This window comes from Theobroma umbraticum, unplaced genomic scaffold (genome assembly GCF_002168275.2).
Source record: "Theobroma umbraticum cultivar Fairchild unplaced genomic scaffold, ASM216827v3 scaffold_31.0, whole genome shotgun sequence".
In the NCBI taxonomy this organism is placed as follows: domain Eukaryota; kingdom Viridiplantae; phylum Streptophyta; class Magnoliopsida; order Malvales; family Malvaceae; genus Theobroma; species Theobroma umbraticum.
Window position 1 is genome coordinate 741,586 of NW_018397283.1, and position 19,600 is coordinate 761,185.

Consider the following 19,600-nt stretch of genomic DNA (forward strand, 5'->3'; position numbering starts at 1 on the left):
AAAAATCCCAACTTTCCTCTATGAAAAAAAAAATAAAATTTCTGTCATAACTAAAAAAAGATATAAAATTTAATGGAAACCCAACACCAAGAACCATCAGATCCTCCTAAAAACCAAATTAAAACATGATGATCGCCCATCATAAAAAATTTCAACTACAATTACTAAAGATAATAAAAATAACTTAAATCATCAAAGTAACAAGCTTTAATTCTGTTTCTGGGGTTACCGTGAACAAAAGGATGGCGACAACAGCCTGGACAGCTTGTTGCAAAAGAACGCCTTTCACGACAGTTTGTTTGGAAACCAAATTCTTCTCATCCTCGTCCTTCTTCGAATGCAATCTATAATCCTCGAACGACCCTAAACACATATATATTCCTGAATAAATCCAATAAACAACAATCGGAACAAAAGTTCCCAACAATTCATCGGATACAGTGAAACCCATTTCTCCTTTTGCTCCACAGATTTCCACCAAAATCACATGAAATTCCCAGAAAAGCAAAACACCCCCACCCCACTTTTGAAAGCCCTGTTTGCTCTGTCTCCCTTCAAAGTTTAAACGAAGAGAGATGGAAATTGTCAAAGTCAGCCAACGAATGTTTTCAAACTGGGAATTGTATAGGGAAAATAATAATAAATTTATAAAAAAAATAAAAGAAAATATATATTGGAAAGATTGGCGGAAGATTCGAAATTGAAAAAGGAAAATTCGTCGGGATTAATAGCTGGAGGAAAAGATAGACTTTGAACCAAGAAATATCCTCGGATATGATCTGATGCATGCAGTTCTATCCTAAACCCTTGACAATGGTGATACACATTGGCCCGTCGGTTTTTTGGGTTAACTGTGGTCCGTTAAACAACGATAGAAGAGTCAACTCTGGGCCGCAGGTAAAAGTCTAGATTCTAGAAGGTGTATAAAAAAAAAAAAAGCAGAATACATCAACTCTTTCCACTGTTGACCGTAAATACAAGTAACAGTCAATAGGATTATTAATTTAATAATGTAATAATATTTTTAAAATAATTTTATTTTTTATTACTTTTAAAAAGTATAATTATATAAATTATAATTTTTTAATTAAAATTTTTCTTTTTTTAAAAAAAATTATTTTCATTCGGCCACTCACGACAATCGCTCTCCAAGGAAGCTTAGGGAGATTCGGTTGGTATAAGGGAGCACTGTTGATCGGTTTGAGAGAAAAGAAAATAGTGAAAAAAAATATTATAGATATTTTATATTTAAATATTAATATCATTTATATATAATATTTATTTTAAAAATTAATGTATTTATATATAATTATGATTCAAAGTTAAAAATATCAATATATTTTATCAAAAAAAATCAAAGCACATAAATGAAAAAAATAAAAAATTCTCACTTTCGATATTAATATCTTTTTAAACCCGATTTTCTCCTTTTTTTTAATCATATTTTTAAGCTGCTTATTGTGTTACTTTAAAATCTCAAATTCTTGATCGATTTTGATTAGGTTCATTTTGAGATTAATAGTTTTTTAAATTCAATTTTTTTTTATCTTATTTTTCACTGCTTATTATGTTGTTTTAGAATTTCGAATTTTCAATGGATTTTGATTAGGTTCTTTGACAAACTCAAATTGACTTTCCCAACTATAACTGTGCGTGGAAGTTCAACCAGACATGCCGAAAACGGAAGCGGACAGGGCTCCGCCAGTCAACTTCATAATTGTAAAAGCGCTGCAAATGCGTAGGTTAGAAAATTTTGTGAAAACCCGAATTTAAACATCACTGATTTAATAATTTTTTAAATTTAAATTATGTAATTTTTAAAATTTTAAATATAAATTATTAATAATAATAAAATAAAAACATCACAATATTAATACAAAATAAAAGGAAAAAAAAATCTTATAAAATTTTCTTTTCACTGTTGAAATCGTAAACTTGATCGATAACTATACTTTTAGTTTATAAAATAAATAAACTTGAAATTAACTTATTAAACATATAAAAACATAAAACAAGACAAACCAAATTCTTCAACAAAATAATGTTTGCAATTACATATAACAAAAGAGAAAAGAAAACCCTTTAAACACCACTCATACCTTAAACAAAAGCAAGACCACGATAGCCCGAATGGTCCTCTTCTTTCTTTGGCTGCAACGTGAACTTCTCAATACATCTCATGTTGCCAAAGCCATATCTGACTACACAATTTCGAGAATCCAATGACCAAAATGGCCCATGAAAAATACTGGAAGCTGCTGGCTGCCCCTTAATTTCTCAAGTTAAACTCAAGGGGAAGATCAGCAGAGACGTTGGAGGGTAACGAGAGCTTGTGAAAGCTATACTTTTCTTTAAAACATTTTTTCTAATCACAGTATAACAGGGACGACGTTAGTTAGTTTTTATTGAGAGGCCAAACACAGAAAAATAAAGATTAAAAATTATAAAATTTAATATGTTAAATTCAATCAGAAATAAAAAAAAATTGATAATGAAAATATAAAATTAAATACAAAACTATAATATGTAAAATATAAATTATTAAATTTGATATATAAAATTAATAATTTTTTTATATAATCAAGATCGTTTAAAGATTATATATTCAAGATAATTTTATTTTAATTAAATATAAAACCTAAAACACATAAAAAAATACTCAAGTTAATTTCTTTTTACATAATCAAGATTAATAAAAAAATAATACATTAATGAAATTTTAAATAATAATATAATACTACAATTTATTAATTTTTAAAAATTAAAATCATAAAAAAATAAAATTTATGTAACAAAAAAAAGAAAAACATGATAAGTAGAAGTTACCATATATAATATAACAAAAAATATATATATATGATTGATGGTTTGAAAAAATTTGATAAAAAAAATCTATAAAAACTTGAAACATATAAATAAATAGAATAGAAATGAAAAAAATAAATAAAATAATAATATAAATTAAAAAATTAAAAAAAAATAAAATTGATTGAGATATGTAAAATTATTTTATTATTTTATTATTTATATTAATTATTAAATAAAAATTATTTTAAAGAGATCATTAAAAGAGCTAGCCCATGCATTCCACACGGACGCCTTTCTACTTTTTTTTTTTTCTCTTTTTCTTTCATCAATGTTTTTTTTCTATGATCTCCACGTGGCTAGAGGAGGAAGCTCCGTTGAACCTTTCTTTTACTTATTTAATGGAGATCAATTATGAAGGTGCCGGCCCTGCAGTATACTAAATTGATTCTATTAAATATTAGTTGATATAATAATGGCTTTATCTTCTTGGTAGATGGAAGGAACCTGTCAAATTACAAGCCAACAACTGCTTAATTGATGATTAGCTTTTGAAAAATTAATGTTAAGAAGAAAAAGAGAGAATTCGAATCTTTATACAATAACTCCATAATTAATTTTAAATAAAATATAATTGTTATTTCATTATAAAGATTATAGTACTTGACCTGGAATATATCCCACATTCAATTTACAGGTAAAATAAAAATCTAATTTTTATATATACAAAACAAGCACACATATATTGCATGCATACATATAAAAATGTGAAAGAAAATTATCAAAATAAAAATATCCAATTCTATCTCATGAAAAATTAAAATATCGAAAAGATGACTCGTTTTATTTTTGTTATATTATTATTCTAATAAAGTAAATATTAAGAGCTTGTGATAAAATGATTCTTATCATATCTTATCCATTTAAGCAAGTTGAGCATAGAGTACCATTTGATCTTATAGTTGTTACTTATGTTTATGAAAAATAAATAGTACTAGTAATAAAGCACGATAATATATTAATTGTGTTTGAAAATTTAAATTTCAAAATGATTGAATTTCGATTCGATAAATTTATTGAATTTATTTATTCAGGTACCATCGAAATATATACATAAGTCACATATGATCAATCAAAATACGAATTTACAATTCCTATTTCTTTGCTCATGGTTTACCAATTGATCATCCTTGTATGGTCGTACTTCAAAGCATCCTTTGGCACTCTTCTAAAGTGAATTATAAGGCATATAGGTTCCTAGAATTCTATCCCACATGATGAAGAATGGTTGTGCAAAGTTGTATTTGCCACCATTGAGCTGATGGTGGACATCAAGGTATGCAGAATGGTTCCTAAACAAGATTTGAATGAGGTTTCCAGGAAGCCTCATCCCGCGGTGGTCATCCACTGTTTTGAGGGAGTCAAAAGAGAAGAAAAAGATGGAGGTTCGAGGAGACATGCCGTAGAGGATAAAAGACAGAGCCCCGTCCACCGTGTCGACGAGAAGCCCTTCCACGGGATGAGTGTATTGAGCTCCAGATGAATAGGAAACAACAATCCGGTGATGCAGGGAATGAAAGTGCCGGTACAAGAACTTGTTGTGGTGCAGGTATCTGTGCGTAAAATACATCCAAGTATCCACAGCCAGCATGGCTACAACAAACTGTCTAGGTATGACAATAAGGGAAGATGGTTGCCTTGGAGAATCCCCAGCATTACCACTTCCTCCTGTCACCTGCACCAAGCAATAAGGATCGAGTTGTACTTCAAATTAAATTCATAATTCTCTATATAAATTGTGCATAAGCCTAACCATGGTAGGCACATTATTTCTCACATGGATGAATTTAAGCAAAGTAATTAATTTTAACAAAGGATAAAGTCTCAATTTTGTGGTACAAAGATCTATCCATCTACTTGCAAATTCAAAAGAGTGTTTTATCTACAATTATTCATTTTTTTCAAAGATGGAAGATGGTTTTAAACAATCATAGAGATGACAAAAAAAATTCATTGTTTAAAATTATAGATAAGTAATGGGAATCTACACTAAATCTTTATTATTAAAAGGTATCCTTACTCTTTAAAAGATTAATCCCTTTCTCTCCCACCAAACCCACCAATTACTTCACCTAATGATAATTTGCTATCCCATTTATAATTTTTGCGTGGGCTGATTATACATAGCTAATCATTCAATCAATTTGTTCGTTAAAATGTTGTGCACAAATTGAAACAAACGAGTTTGATAATCTCTCTCCATATGTAAGTATTGTACATTAATTGTGAATCAAATATAAAATATATATATATAATGAGAAAAAAATAAAAACAAATATATCTTATGAATAATTCACCATGGAATCCTCTAATTTACCAACAATTTACATGGACGAAAGAAGAAGAAGAAAAAAAAAAAGAACCCTCCACTCCGCATTACCAGAAACAAAAAGGAAGGCCCCCATAGCCTGACGAGTTTAAGGTTCTTTAAATTTGAGGCCTTTCTAAAAAACTTAAGAAAGAGCAAGAAACAATCCCATACCAGCCCAAGCCAGGACAAAAGGCCTCCCTGGTCATATTTGTACTCATCTCACAGCCCAATAGAAGCCACTCGAATCAGGCATGTAGGCCTTCAAGCCTGAATTGGAGGTTCAACGGGAAACTTTTGCGCAAACTGATGGATGATCTTGGTTAAATTATTAACAAAACATAAACAATTTCAGAGCAGCACAATGTTCACAAAATAGTAGTAAATTCATAGTTTCACATCCGGTTCTTACCTTGTACACATACTCTCGAATAGACAGTGATTTTTAATATAAAAAACCAACCATTTATTCTCCTTGCAATTTTCATGACAAATCAGAGTTCTTATCCCAAGTGAAGCTACTCTGCGCAACAAACAAAAAAGTAGAAAAGAGTGGAGGGCTACGGATAGCAATTTCTCAATCAATCGTTCTTGCACTCTTTGGCAGGCCTCAACTCGAAGCCTCCTTCTTCTCCTTTCTCAAGCGAATAAGGCATGTGTGTCCCCAGAATTCGATCCCACATGGCGAAGAACGGTTGGGAGAAGTTGTATTTGCCACCGTAAAGCTGATGGTGGAGATCATGGTAGGCGGTGTTGTTCTCAAAGAAGATGTGGAAGGGATTCCCAGGGAGCATCAACCCGCAGTGGTCGTCCACTGATTTCATGGCGGCGAAGGAGGAGAAAAAGGCTGAGGTTCGAGGAGACATACCGGAGAGGAAAATAGCCAACGACCCACCGAGGATGTCAAAGAGAAACCCTTCGATCGGATGACTGTAGATAGCACCGAATGGGTAGGGAACAACCAGCCGATGATGCTTGGAGTGGAGGTGACGGTACAAGAACTTGTTGTGGTGCAGGTATCTGTGAAGAAAATATTGGTAAGTATCGAAAACCAGCATAGCTACAACAAACTGTCTAGCTATAACAGTAAGGGAAGGTGGCTGCCCTGACGAAGCCCCGGCGTGACTTCCTCCTGTCATCTGCACCAAGTAAGGTTCCAGTACAACATAAAATCATGATTAATCTAAAACGTCAAGGAAACAAGGTCCAGCTTCTGGAACTGGAAAATTTCAAAGTTTATCCAAGAATTATCCATTGCTTATGCAAAAGAATGAGCTCAAATTCCATATAATCTTGAAACTTTGGATCATTCCCTTATCTTTATTATTCGATTTTAATGCTTTCATTACTTATTTTGACACAGGACTTTTTCCAATAATATAGATATCTATTGGCTTTTTTTTTTAATATCAATGTACAAACTTTGCTGAGAGAGATTTTGACCCTAGCTAGCCCTTTTCTTATATGTATACATTAACTATTGAAGTTAAATATAAAGTCTAGTGTTGTGTTTTATCAAAGAGAAAGTATATACGGGTTAATTCAGTTGATAAGAATACGAAAGTTTGTTCAATTATAAAAGAAAAAAAACTCTTTTTAATTTCTTGTTAAGTGAAAATAAAAATTATGAATGCATCAAGTTGAAAATATGTCTGTTCGTGTTAACGTCTAACCTTAATCAAGACATTAAAAAAATGTTAATGGGTCGAAATCAAATTTTCACCAACAAAGTTTGAGTGACTAGCTACTCATACCATATACAAGAGGTTCGTCGCAATGAACTGACGGAATTGTTGCCAAAGGACGCCTTTGATGACTGTCTCTTTGGAAGCAAAATTCTTCTCATCCTCGTCTTCCTTGGGATGCAATCTGTAATTGTCACAGGACCCTAAAGCCATGTACATTCCTCCATAAACCCAGTACACAACAACTGGCATCAAACTGCCCAGCACCATGTCATAAGATATCCCCAAAGAAGCCATATTATCACACTACACAACCTTTGGAAAACCAAAACAAAAAGCACATATAAAAATTTTGAACCTCCCCCTCTTCAACTTATAACTAAGAGAGAGTTGCTCAAGGGGTCCACGAAGCCATAAATAATTTCGGGGATATAATGTACATTTTGGCCATTGAACTTTGCTCGTTCATATGTGTATTTCCAACCACTAAATATTTATCTAGTCCAATCAATCCATAGAATTATTATTTAAAAAATGTTAAAGTGACATTTATTTTTTATTTACAAGTTATGTCATTGTGTTTACTCGAACATAACGTCACACAATCAACATAGGACAAATTAGTAATATTTTGATTAAAGCAATTAAGATGAAAGAATATCATTTATATGCAAATTATAAATTAATTAAAATAAAAATTATAATCGAATATTTGATTCATTAATAAATACATCTATTTCCTATTCAAATAAGTCTAATTCCACTCTCTTTACACCAATGGAAAGCTGGTAAAGTAGCTAAGAGGAACGCAATTCACCATAGAAAATACTAGAGGCTATGCAAAATTGCAAACATCCAAGTGAGCAAATACTATTTTTGTGGATGGCACTGATTTGTCAGCAAATAATTGATCAATTCATTGATGGCTTCTGACCCAGAAGTAGGGAAAAAAATAAAGAAGGCTTGTCTATACCCTCTGCCCAAGTTGTCCCGGATAATAAAATAATTATATGGTATTTTTGATTTATCGTATTCTAAAATTTTTTACATACATGTTACATACGAATACATTGTTAAATTCAATCAATAATTTGTTTAAATTTTAACGAAAGAATAAACAATTGCTATGTTTTTTTATACAATATGATCGCTCTTTGTATATATGTATAATATTTAAATTTGTTGAATTGCATAATCGGAATTTTATCATATTAGAAAGTTGTATGACAAATTCACAATCGAATTCACTCTTCCAAATTTTTTGGGAACTAAAAACAAGCATATAGGACATGTAAGAATCACATGTATAAACAATGTGAGGCTCATATATCGTTGAGGAAAAAGGAAATACGAACAAATTCTTCTAAAAATAAAATAAAAAGAAAGACAAAGAAAATGATGGTCACCATTTCCTAGTTCATAATTAATATTTAAAGTTGGAGGAGGAGACAAGAATTGGTATCCTCGAATCGTACGGCATGCACCAACTATTGGGAGTCGACAGTACCAATTAAAAAAAATTGATTTTTTTATTAAATAAATTCAATTTTGATTATTATTGTTTAAAATATTATACAAAATTAAAATCTCAAAATAATATGTTTTGAAAATTTTGAAATTCAAAATTTACAATTATTTTTAAATATTTTATTAAGAATAGAGATTCAATTTATTTGATAAAAAAGCAATAAAAAACAAATATAAGGAGACGAAGAAACATCAGGAAGAGATTCCATGTCGAAATGGGGAAAGAGGACCCAGCTATTGATCTGTCAAAGCCAAACACAGGTAGCCCCACATGCGTATGGAACCACAAAGCTTTTTTATGAGTATATGAGGCTGAGAATCAAAGTGTTTGTCTAAGAACTTGTTGTGGTGGAAAAATGAAGGCAACATTGCTCCGTCAAAAACCAGTCTTTGCTAGAACAATAAGGGAAAGAAGATGACTGCCTTCTACAAGCCCCAGCATGCATCATTTCCAGTCACAGTGTCATCTGTACAAACCAAGATTCAATTAAAAATAAGAAGGTTAATTTCTTTTATACAAAATTATAATTTGTGCACAATGTTAGAAATATTTGAGAAGAAAGAAGAAATTTTTAGAAGAAAGAAGAGTATGACTTTGAAGGTGCGAATTAACATTTTCTTTAAGATATTTTCTCAAATTTCAGGATGTAATAAAGTTCTTAACAAACTTACCAAGATAGTGAAAACGATAATATAATAATATTGTTTATATTGTAAGTCAACGTATATATCTTTTAATGTAAAGACTTGTTTCCTTTCATAATATAATCCTTCAAACAATAGTTTTCTTTCATAATCTAACTACTCAAAAGTTATATTTAATAAGGTAACTTTTTCCTAACTCTTCAATCATGGCTTTTCATCAATAAGCACTTTTCATAAATAGTCTCTTACTTCTTTATTACATAAATAACCTTTTATTATTTAATCTAAAAATTAGAATAATAAAATTAATTGCTTATTAATGTTTTAGTTTAAGAGGCTAAATACCAACAGTAGCAAACTATCTAACAATCTCCCGTTAATTTGAAATGTTCGTTTTTTCCTATAATATATATTTATTTATGTCAATCTTTCATACAAACGAATATTTCACATACAAGAAAATATCTCTCAATTTAAATTATCAATTAACGAATGCATCTTAATTAGAACTCTAACAAAGTAGTTGGTGTCTGCAAATTGAACCTCGACACCTAGTGTTTCAATTGAAGATATACCACACATAATATTCATTGATATTTCTTTAAATAGCCGTTCACTTTAAGCAGCATAATGGCCATGTACTTATCATGTTTCATAAACGAGTTTAAAACTCTTCAATAGTAAAACTTTCTGGAGAATGTAAAATTTTCTTCTTATATCTATTCCAAGAAGGTGGAAGTTTGAAGAGAATTGCTCCCACTTGAAATGAGTCAGGAATTTTGATTTTTAGTTCACTTAATTTAAAGGCCAAAATTCATAACTCATATACTTGATCCATAATTGGTTTGGTATCTGTCATGGTAAACTCAAAATATCTCAATGCAAGGAATTTATCCATACATTTTTTCTCCTTTTTGTACATTTCCTCAAGTGTAGTCCAAATTTCCTTTATTAAAGTTTTATGTATGAAGAGATCATAAAATCAATCAGTAAAGGAATTGAGAATGTATCCAAGACATATAAACTAGTTATATTTCCATTTTTCCATGTTAACTAGTTGCAACAGCAGTTGTTGTTGTAGCAATATTTTCAGAAAGTGTTGCTTCTGTTGATGTGATCTCTTTTGGATTTGATAGTTAGTCTGTCTCAAGAACTTAACAAATTTTCAATGTGGTTAACAGGAATACCATCTTGTCCCTCCATCTAATGAAATTTGTTCCATTGAATCTATCGGATTTGATCACTTCTTGATTTTGGAGGTGAACATTCACGTTTGAATCCACCTTAGTCTCCATCATGAAACAATTGTGAAAAAGGTTTTAAGAAAATACCTTGAGATTCTTAGAAATATTTGAAAAGAAAGAAGAAATTTTTAGAAAAAAGAAGAGTATGACTTTGAAGGCATGAATTAACACTTTCCTTACAATATTTTCTTAAATTGCAGTATACAACAAAGTCTTTAACACACTTGTTAAGATAGTGAAAATGATAGTGTAATAACATTGTTTATATAATAAGCTAACGTACACCTCTTTCAATTTAAAGACTTGTTTCTTTTCATAATATAACTTTTCAAACAATATTTTTTTTTTCATAATCTAACTACTTAAAAATTATAATTAATATGGTAACTTTTTCCTAACTCTTTAGCCATGACTTTTCATCAATAAATGCTTGTCATAAATAATTTTTTATTATTTAATCTAAAAATTAAAATAATAAAATTAATTGCTTATTAATGCTTTTATTCGAGTCCAAATACCAATATTAACAAAGAATCTAACATACAAGCCAATAGTCTTGGCCAAATCACTTATTCTGGTCTAAGGCATGAAAATGTTTATTTTATTTTTATTTTTTTATGTGTTGCAATTAGTATCAAAAGTAGTGTTGTTTTTCCTCCTCACAATTATTTCATTTCGTGACAATTCCATATCTTCATCAAATGCAGTGATTGTACTTTTTGTTTTCTATTCGAGGTGGTCCCTTCTATATCAATGATATTGATGTAAAATTTGGCTTCAGTTGAATGTTTGTGAGATTCACACGTTTAATTTTAACACAAGTGGCATATGTTTGTTCCACTAGTAATTAATGATGGGGATTAGCTATTCTTTCTTACGAAAGTGTGCAGGGGTTTCAGGACTAGGAGCTATCATTTAGTGATAGTAATGTCTTGTGCACTTGGTGTGTTAACGAGGAGACAATGTCAGCTATCATAATTGAAGGATATGGTGTTCGATATTCAAATGGTGGAATCTTCCCTGGGCAACCCTACGTACAGTAGAGAAGTTTATCCAGGGGTGGGATGGTAATTGTCATAGAGACTGTCCAAAAAATTGGTGGATGGTCATTTGTGGTGTAACTTTTTAATTGAGATTGTATTTTTTGAGTTAAAATTTAATGTGAATGACTCGATAAAAGAAAAGTTGGATCCAATAAATTATGTGTATTACAAGATTCTTATGGATATATCTGTGGAGTGTTCTATATATGGCTCTTTTGGAGTCAAAGATTCTAATTATGTTAAAATTATGATAATCTTTTATACAGTTAAATTATTCTCAACCTCAACTTGGGTTGACTTACACAAACTCATCATTGAATCGGATTTCAATGTAGCCATTGCTTGGACAAAGGAGATTACCTCAAAACCTTGGAATCTTTTACAGTTTTTTAATGAAATTTATGCTTTGTGTATTGTGATCGGTGACATTTTCTTCCCCCAAACATACAGGGAAGCCAATTCAAGGGCTGATGTTTTAGCTAAATTTTCTGTTCACCGGAGTGAGATGTTCTCTATCCATGGTGGTGAACTTTTAGCTTCTCTCTCCTCCCTTGGGTATATCTCCTTGCTCCTGGTAAATGGTGCATTATGGATTTGTTGGACACGTGAAGGTTGGCTGCAAATGTAATGATGTGTTTCACTGGCCGCTGAGTGGGCGGTCATGCCTTAATTGGTGAATTGAATGGGGAGTCGCCATCAGATATTGGAATGTACGCCCCATCTGATTGGGTCTGTTGGCATTGCTGTGTTGCTTTTGAAGTCTAGTTTATTATACGATGTAATGGGACGAGGTTGTAAGGGGCAAGGCATTAAATATCCTAATGCTGTTTATATTTGATTGTTGTATTGTAAGGTGTTAGCTCTTGACTGACCCTATCTAGTTTCAGGTCTCCTGATCATTTTTGATGTTCTTCCTTGGCTCCGCCAAGCTGTTTTGTATCAGACTAATTTGACACCAAGGTACATGAAAATTGAAAACTTCGTAGCAATTTCAGGACAGCAAATTTCCTTCAGAAGCCCAATTTAGGAGAAAAGGCGTTCCAGGTGTCAACATGGTACTGGTCTCCAAGGTCCCATTGAAGCCTACTCGAATTGTCCATCCACAATTGGGTGATCCAATTACGTAAAGACTTACGAATATCCTCATTTGTTTCATTGACAAAATAAATAACAATACATTTTAACACGATCATAATCTCTACATATATTTTTTGTAATCATCTACAACCAACATGGTTACGACAAGTTGTCTAACTATAACAATGAAAGAAGATAAGTAATTATAAATATTATTTTAGTCCGTGTTGATAAATATATATCAACGAATACTTACTCGAATAGCAAGATATAGATTATTTTAAAATTTATTACGTGAAAAATGAAAATGTCAGTACAAGAATTTATTTACGGAAAAATATCTACCAATAAAAATATTACCAAGTGTCCAAAATCAATTCTGTCCTGCAAGTTGCAATAACTACAAGGGTGATGTCTGGCTTTAGAATTTTATGTTTACACTTATACACGAAGATATAAATTTGTTAAATCCTTATCAAATATAATGATTTTTTTTTACTTCTATTCATACGCATTCTCTCAAAAATACCTATGTATATAGAAATTTTTTGATTACATCGACATTAAATCTCAATGTTTTCTTATACAACTCATGAACATGTAGTGAGAATAAATGTAACTATATGTATCCTGTATGGTCTTGTGTACTAAATACTAGTAATAATTTAGACTAATTATCCTAGCAGTTTTTACCAGGCCGCAATCGGAAGCCTCCTCCTTCCCTTTTCTCAAGTGAATAAGGCTTGTACGTCCCCAAAATTCTATCCCACATGACGAAGAACGGTTGCGAGAAGTTGTATTTGCCACCGTAAAGCTGGTGGTGGAGATCATGGAACGCGGTGTTGTTTCTGAAGAAGATGTGAAAGGGATTTCCAGGGAGCAAGATCCCGCAGTGGTCGTCCACTGATTTGATGGTGCCGAAGGAGAAGAAAAAGATGGAAACTCGAGGGGACATGCCGGAGATGACGAAGGCTAATGCCCCACCCAGTGTGTCAAAGATAAACGCTTCGAATGGATGGTTATAGATGGCACCGAATGTGTAGGGAACGGCGAGGCGGTGGTGCCGGGAATGGAGGTGGCGGTACAAGAACTTGTTGTGGTGCATGTATCTATGAAGAAAATACTGGTAAGTATCCAAAACCACCATGGCTACGATAAATTGTCTAGCTATAACAACGAAGGAAGATGGCTGCCCTGCAGATGCCCCTGCATCACTTCCTCCTATTACCTGCAGATGCATAGAAACAAGTCAAAATCAAATTCAGGAACAAAGTTTAAAGAAGGAAAAAAGAGAAACCCATCACTACACATACCATGTACAAAAGAATGGCTGCCGTGACTTGAAGGAATTGTATCAAAAGGACGCCTTTGATGACTGTCTTTTTAGAGACCAAATTCTTCTCAACCTCCTCCTGCTTGGGATGCAATCTGTAATTGTCACAAGACCAAAAGCCATGTACATCCCTGAATAAACCCAATACACAACCACCGGCATGAAAGCCCCAGCAATTCATCTGATAACACCACAGCAGCCATAGCAAGCTACAGAAAAAATTTGGAAGTAAAACCCAAAGCACATGACATTGTCAAAAACCCAACTCCCCACCCCCCTCTTCTTCAATTTATAGCAAAGACTATGAGAAAGAGGCCCTATCGTCATTGATCACGGTTCAATAAATCAATAAAACTTAAGTGCACCCAGTAAAGAGTTGTGCCGTACAAATAAAATTAATTAATACAAATAGTTTTTGGTTTCGGATGACGACTTGAGAATCCCGAAGTGGAAAAATAAATGAGAAAGCCCACGGTTTCACACTTTCCTTGGTTGGAGCTTGGAAAAATGGATAGGAATCCATCGAAACTACCCCAGGTCTTCTTCAACCATCGAACCTACCGCAGGCCGGGAACAGGGAACTTGTCAAATCAGGAATTAACTGCCGTTAGCTTTATTAATGGCGTTTGACCAAAAGAAGATAGAAATAAAGAGGGCATTCGTCTATATCCTGGCAAAGTTGATCTGGGACAATGGCCACTATAGAACGGCCCCTTTCCATCCCTATCTTATTTTATTTCTAAATAAAATTTGTATTACTGGAAAAAAAAATAGACACATATGTGAATGTATATATATACGATTTTATATACCTAAATACATATACATATATCAATTAATTACACTTGACATAATAACAATTATAAGTTTTTAAAATGTTTTAGTTGTTAGAAAATGCAATTCTTCCACCACCATTAGAAATAAAGAAAGGAGAAAGTGGATCTCTTTGTTTAAGTCTTCTTCCACCACCATTGAAATACATTCACCAATTCACTTGATCCATCGACTTCCAAATCCCATCATACTCAATGACATGAAGGCAAAAAGGTCTCGTGATTGAGGGAGAAAAAGAATTAAACAAGAAAACAATAGGATGGTCTCAATTTTTACAGTTTTAATCATCCTTGTGTGCTCTTTTAATTGGTCGTGATTCAAAGCCACCTTCGGCTGTCTTCTCAAGTGAATAAGGCATGTATGTTCCCATAATTCTATCCCACATGACAAAGAATGGTTGAGAGAAGTCGCATTTTCCACCATATAGATGATTTTGGATATCAGTGGCGAAATCATAATTCTATCCCAATTCCATGATCACATAATAAATCAAAATGTTGGAAGCTCTTCCAAAATTTTCATGGTCTTTTAAACAGAATTAGGACCCATGAGATTGCAACTTTCGAATCTGACTCCACCACCAGAGCTTTTTGGCCGATCCAATTTGACGTAGAAAATTGTTTTAATTAATGTTTTTATGATTAATGGTTGAATTAGTTAAAATATTATTAATCATTCTATATATGTCACATGACATGCTAACATATCATAATAAAATATAATAATTTAATTAATAATAATTAATTAACTAATTATTAATTATAAAAATTTATTTGACATAAAATAAAAATATAAAAACTTAATTGAACGTAATAAAAAAAATTTATTTGAATTATCTTAATAATTCTAGAATTTCTTTTACATTATGTTTTTTTATATATCTACATATACAAATTAATTACATTTGATGTAAATTATTAGAACGTTCTGTTATCATTATACAACTTATATTTTTTTAATTCACATAATTGTGTTGTGCAAAACGTGGTATTATCCATAAATATATAGTAATAGATATGTATTGATTTAGGTATATGTAACGAATATATTTGTGAAGCTTGAAGATTAATTTATTAAAATTAAACAAACAAATAAAAATGTTTGAGAGAAGTCGTATTTACCAAAGAAAAAAAGGAATACACTTAATATAAAATATTCACTTTACTTCTAGATGATTTTTTTGATACAAATTTTTTATTTCATAAGTCCTATTTATTATTCTATTTCTTATAATGTACAATAAATTTCAAATGAATTAAAATTGTATAGTATTTTTTATCTCGTAACAATTTTAATTACTAATTATATGTTTTACAAGATAATATTCTCCATGAATATAATATAGATATCATAATGATTTGAATATTTGCATGTAAGACATGTATGATTGTAAAACCTAATAATTAATTTATTAAAATATTTACTGTATAAAAAAATATAAAAAGATGTAATAATTAATAATTATTACATTAGTGTAACTATATTTAAATCCCTATATATTATGTATTGACCTTTTTTGGTACCCCATAATGCAAGTGAATTCCTTGTGCTCTCAATTTACTAATTCATCATTAATTCCTGTGTGCTCTTTTAGTTTGTATACAGGCCTAACTTGAAAGTCTCCCTGGGCTCCCTGCTCAATTGTATAAGGCAAATACGTTCCCATAATCCTATCCCACAGGGAGAAGAATGGTTGGGAGAAGTTGTAGTTGCCGCCATGAAAATCATGGTGGACGTCGTGGTAGGCAGAATTGTTGCTGAAGAAGATGTGGAAGAGGTTTCCGGCTGGAAGCCATAGCCCGCGATGGTCATCCACCGATTTGATGGTGGTGAAACAGAAGAAAAATATCGAAGTTCGAGGGGACGTGCCAGAGAGGAAGTAGGACAAGCCACCACCCAGTATGTCAACAAAAAATGCCTCCAGCGGATGATTGTAGAATGTTCCAAATGCATGGGGAACCATAAGCCTGTGATGTTGGGAATGGATGTGTCTGTACAAGAACTTGTTGCGTGGAAATATCTATGCATGAAATATTGCCAAGCATCCAAGATTAACATTGCCATCACGTACTGTCTTGCAGAAACAACAAGGAAAGTCGATGACTGGCTTCTAGAAGAAGCCCCAGCATCATTTCCTGTCACCTGCAATAGAAATGAAAGCTTGAAACTGACCATGGAACTCATGCAAGAATCCCAAATTTTCAACCACAGTTATTACACCATAACTCTTACGGAACGTTCGGTTTACGGAATAGAATAATATAGGAATAACTCAGCATGCATAAAAGAAAACAACAATCAAATACATTGCATAAAAAGATGACAGCAGAAGCCTGAAGGGTTTGTATAAAAAGAACATTTTTTATGACAGTCTATTTGGACACCAAATTCTTCTCGTCCTCATCTTTCTTTTGATGCAATCTGTAACTCTCGAAGGACCATCAAGCCATGCAAATCCCTGAATAAATCCAATAAACAGCAATCGGAACAAAAGTTCCCAGCAATTCATCCGAAATTGGGAAAGCCATCTTTCTTCTAGACAATGTCAAGAACCCCCAGCCGAAGGAATTAAAGCACTTGAAAAATCTTGGAACTGCCTCTTATAGAATGGAGATGACCTTGAAGGTCGAACCCTTTTAAAGAGCTCTTAAATGTGGCTTATTTTACAATATTCCTCATCTAGATTATTATTCTCAAGGTAAGAGGTCTCAAAAAAAAAAAAGGAAAAATTGTTTTGTTTAGTTATGTCATTCATTTTCTTCTTAAATATAATAAGGTCTAAATAAAAAAAAAACTTTGAACTATATGTATTTTTTAAATTAAATTCTTATTTTTTATCATATTTAATTAAGTTATTTTTTTTATTTGTATCCAATTGAATTCTTATTCTTTTGTTTTACTTAATCGAGTTCTTATTTTAAAAATATAACCGATATTACTTTCAATATCAACTATTACTTCTTATATACATGAAATTTACAAACAATATCAGTGTAGGAAAAAAATTGTTAACATAACATGTCACGTTATGAACTAATCTTATTATATTTAATCAATACGTCATGTTACATTGCACGTATTTTTATAATAAACAAATAATCATAATTTTAAAATACTCGTTTCTAAACTGTATTTATATTTTTTTGGGGATACGTTCTACTTAGCTCTTCTATCTGACAATAAGCTTATCATTAATAAGCTGCACCTCACTCTGTGAGCAACAGTGAATGGTAGTAATTTTCTTCCTCTGGGGAAACGAAAGGTGGGAAAGCAAATCCAGCTGCCTTAGCACTAAATGGATAAGATTCAGATCAATTCCTTGGGGAGGCTGCTTGTTGTTCAAGGGTAGCCAATTCCCAATTCTCAACTTGTCATTGTTATTTCAATACTTCTTTAGTTTTTCACCCAAGCTAATAAATTTTTGTTTTAATAGAAGGAACTCATTGAAACTTTTTTCTGAAATATTTCCCAAAATGGGAGAAGAGGTTTAAAGTAAGGTTAGGCATGTATAAATTTTTACCTACACCCTGTGATTAATAAGTTTCTAATGATAATAAATAGCATTACAAATATTAATTTATAATTCAGAGAAGCAAAAAAAACACCCATTACTCTCCATGGATGGGTAACGAAATGTTTTCTCCTGTCACGAAAAAAATTTAGACTCCATTTGATTTATACTTTTATTATTCGATTTTTCTTTCTTGGAAAATTATTATAAAACAAGAAGAGAAGTAAAAAAGTAAAGTTATAATTGATAAAAAAGAATAAATAATTAAAGTACAACATCAACCATATAATAATAATTAATTTATATAAAAATATCTAAAATATATTTTAAGCATACTTAGTTCGATAAACTTAAAACCAGGTGCATTAAAATCTATTAATCCCATTGAAACTTTTTATAAGAAAGGTTAGGCATGCATAAATTTTTCTAAAATCCTATCCTTTTATAGGTTATTAATGATAATAAATATCATTACAAAACTAATTTAGAGTTTGGAGAAGTCAAGCACCCATTACCCTCCATGAAAAAATATCATTACAAAAACTAATTTATTCGTTTATTTGTTCCTTAATCTGAACATGTTTTAATTTTTTCCTTTTTAAAAGTAAATAAATAAATAATAATAAAAATATCAATAAAACAAAATTTTTAATTTTTTTTATTTTCATCTTAATTTTCTCAATCGAATGACAACCTTACGTGATGAATATGTAAGGGTTAGGCAAGTTTATGTTCTTCAGAAAACTTATTATAAATAGGTTATTAATTATTAAAAAGCTCATTATGTCTAATAATGGTTAATTTTACTATTTTTTCAATATATTTAAAAACAAATTTTTGCTTTTAGAGTTGAAGAAAATAAAAAAATTAGATAAAAAAGAGACATAACAAATATTGAGATCTCATTAATTAAAAAAAAAGGAATATCACAATTTTTAACTTATGAGAATTTAAAACCCTTCAAAGTCCCTAATTCAAATGCCAAGAATTTTATAATTTTTTGACATAATATCCAAAAAAAGCCTCTAAACTATTCAAGAAAAATTAAATAAACTTTTATATTTTTATTATATTCAATCAAGCTCTTATATTTTTATTTTGAACTAAATAAGTACTTATACTTTTATTTTAAATTAATAAATTTTTATAATTAATGATTGACTTAATCATATAATTTATTATTCTATACTATGTGGTACTAACATAGAGTATTAAAATAGCATAATTGATGATGAAATAACATACTAATTTAACATGATAATATGATCATATAATATTTTTCACTCTCTACATTAAGGTCATGTTAATACCGTATAAGTATAAATGATATAATAATAATTACTAATTATTATGATATTTCGTTATTATTAAATAACTTAAATTTTTTGATCCACATAATTGTGTTGTACAAAACATAGTCTTGTCTATCAATATTTAATAATAGATATGTGATTGATTTAAATGTATGTGTAGACACCTATCTTAATAATGAATAATAAATAAATTAAACCAAAATTTTAAAAAACAA

General features: G+C 30.9%; 2 protein-coding genes and 2 pseudogenes across 2 annotated transcripts; all 4 read right to left on the reverse strand.

Moving 5' to 3' along the window:
- Window positions 1-3,937: 3,937 nt before the first annotated feature.
- On the reverse strand, window positions 3,938-5,270 carry LOC110428407 (sphinganine C4-monooxygenase 1 pseudogene; annotated as a pseudogene).
- A 270-nt stretch (window positions 5,271-5,540) lies between these two features.
- Window positions 5,541-7,267, reverse strand: LOC110428374 (sphinganine C4-monooxygenase 2-like). Its single transcript, XM_021444195.2, has 2 exons — window positions 6,928-7,267; window positions 5,541-6,312 (listed from the first exon to the last, which is right to left on the reverse strand). Exons 1-2 carry the CDS (start codon window positions 7,153-7,155, stop codon window positions 5,755-5,757), a joined length of 786 nt encoding a protein of 261 aa, XP_021299870.1. The 5' UTR covers window positions 7,156-7,267; the 3' UTR covers window positions 5,541-5,754.
- A 5,654-nt stretch (window positions 7,268-12,921) lies between these two features.
- On the reverse strand, window positions 12,922-13,930 carry LOC110428337 (sphinganine C4-monooxygenase 2-like). The gene is given in 4 exon segments (XM_021444149.2): window positions 12,922-13,622; window positions 13,708-13,838; window positions 13,841-13,897; window positions 13,900-13,930. Coding segments are annotated over 4 exon segments (768 nt in total). The 3' UTR covers window positions 12,922-13,073.
- A 911-nt stretch (window positions 13,931-14,841) lies between these two features.
- LOC110428285 (sphinganine C4-monooxygenase 2-like) lies at window positions 14,842-17,089 on the reverse strand (annotated as a pseudogene).
- Window positions 17,090-19,600: the final 2,511 nt, after the last annotated feature.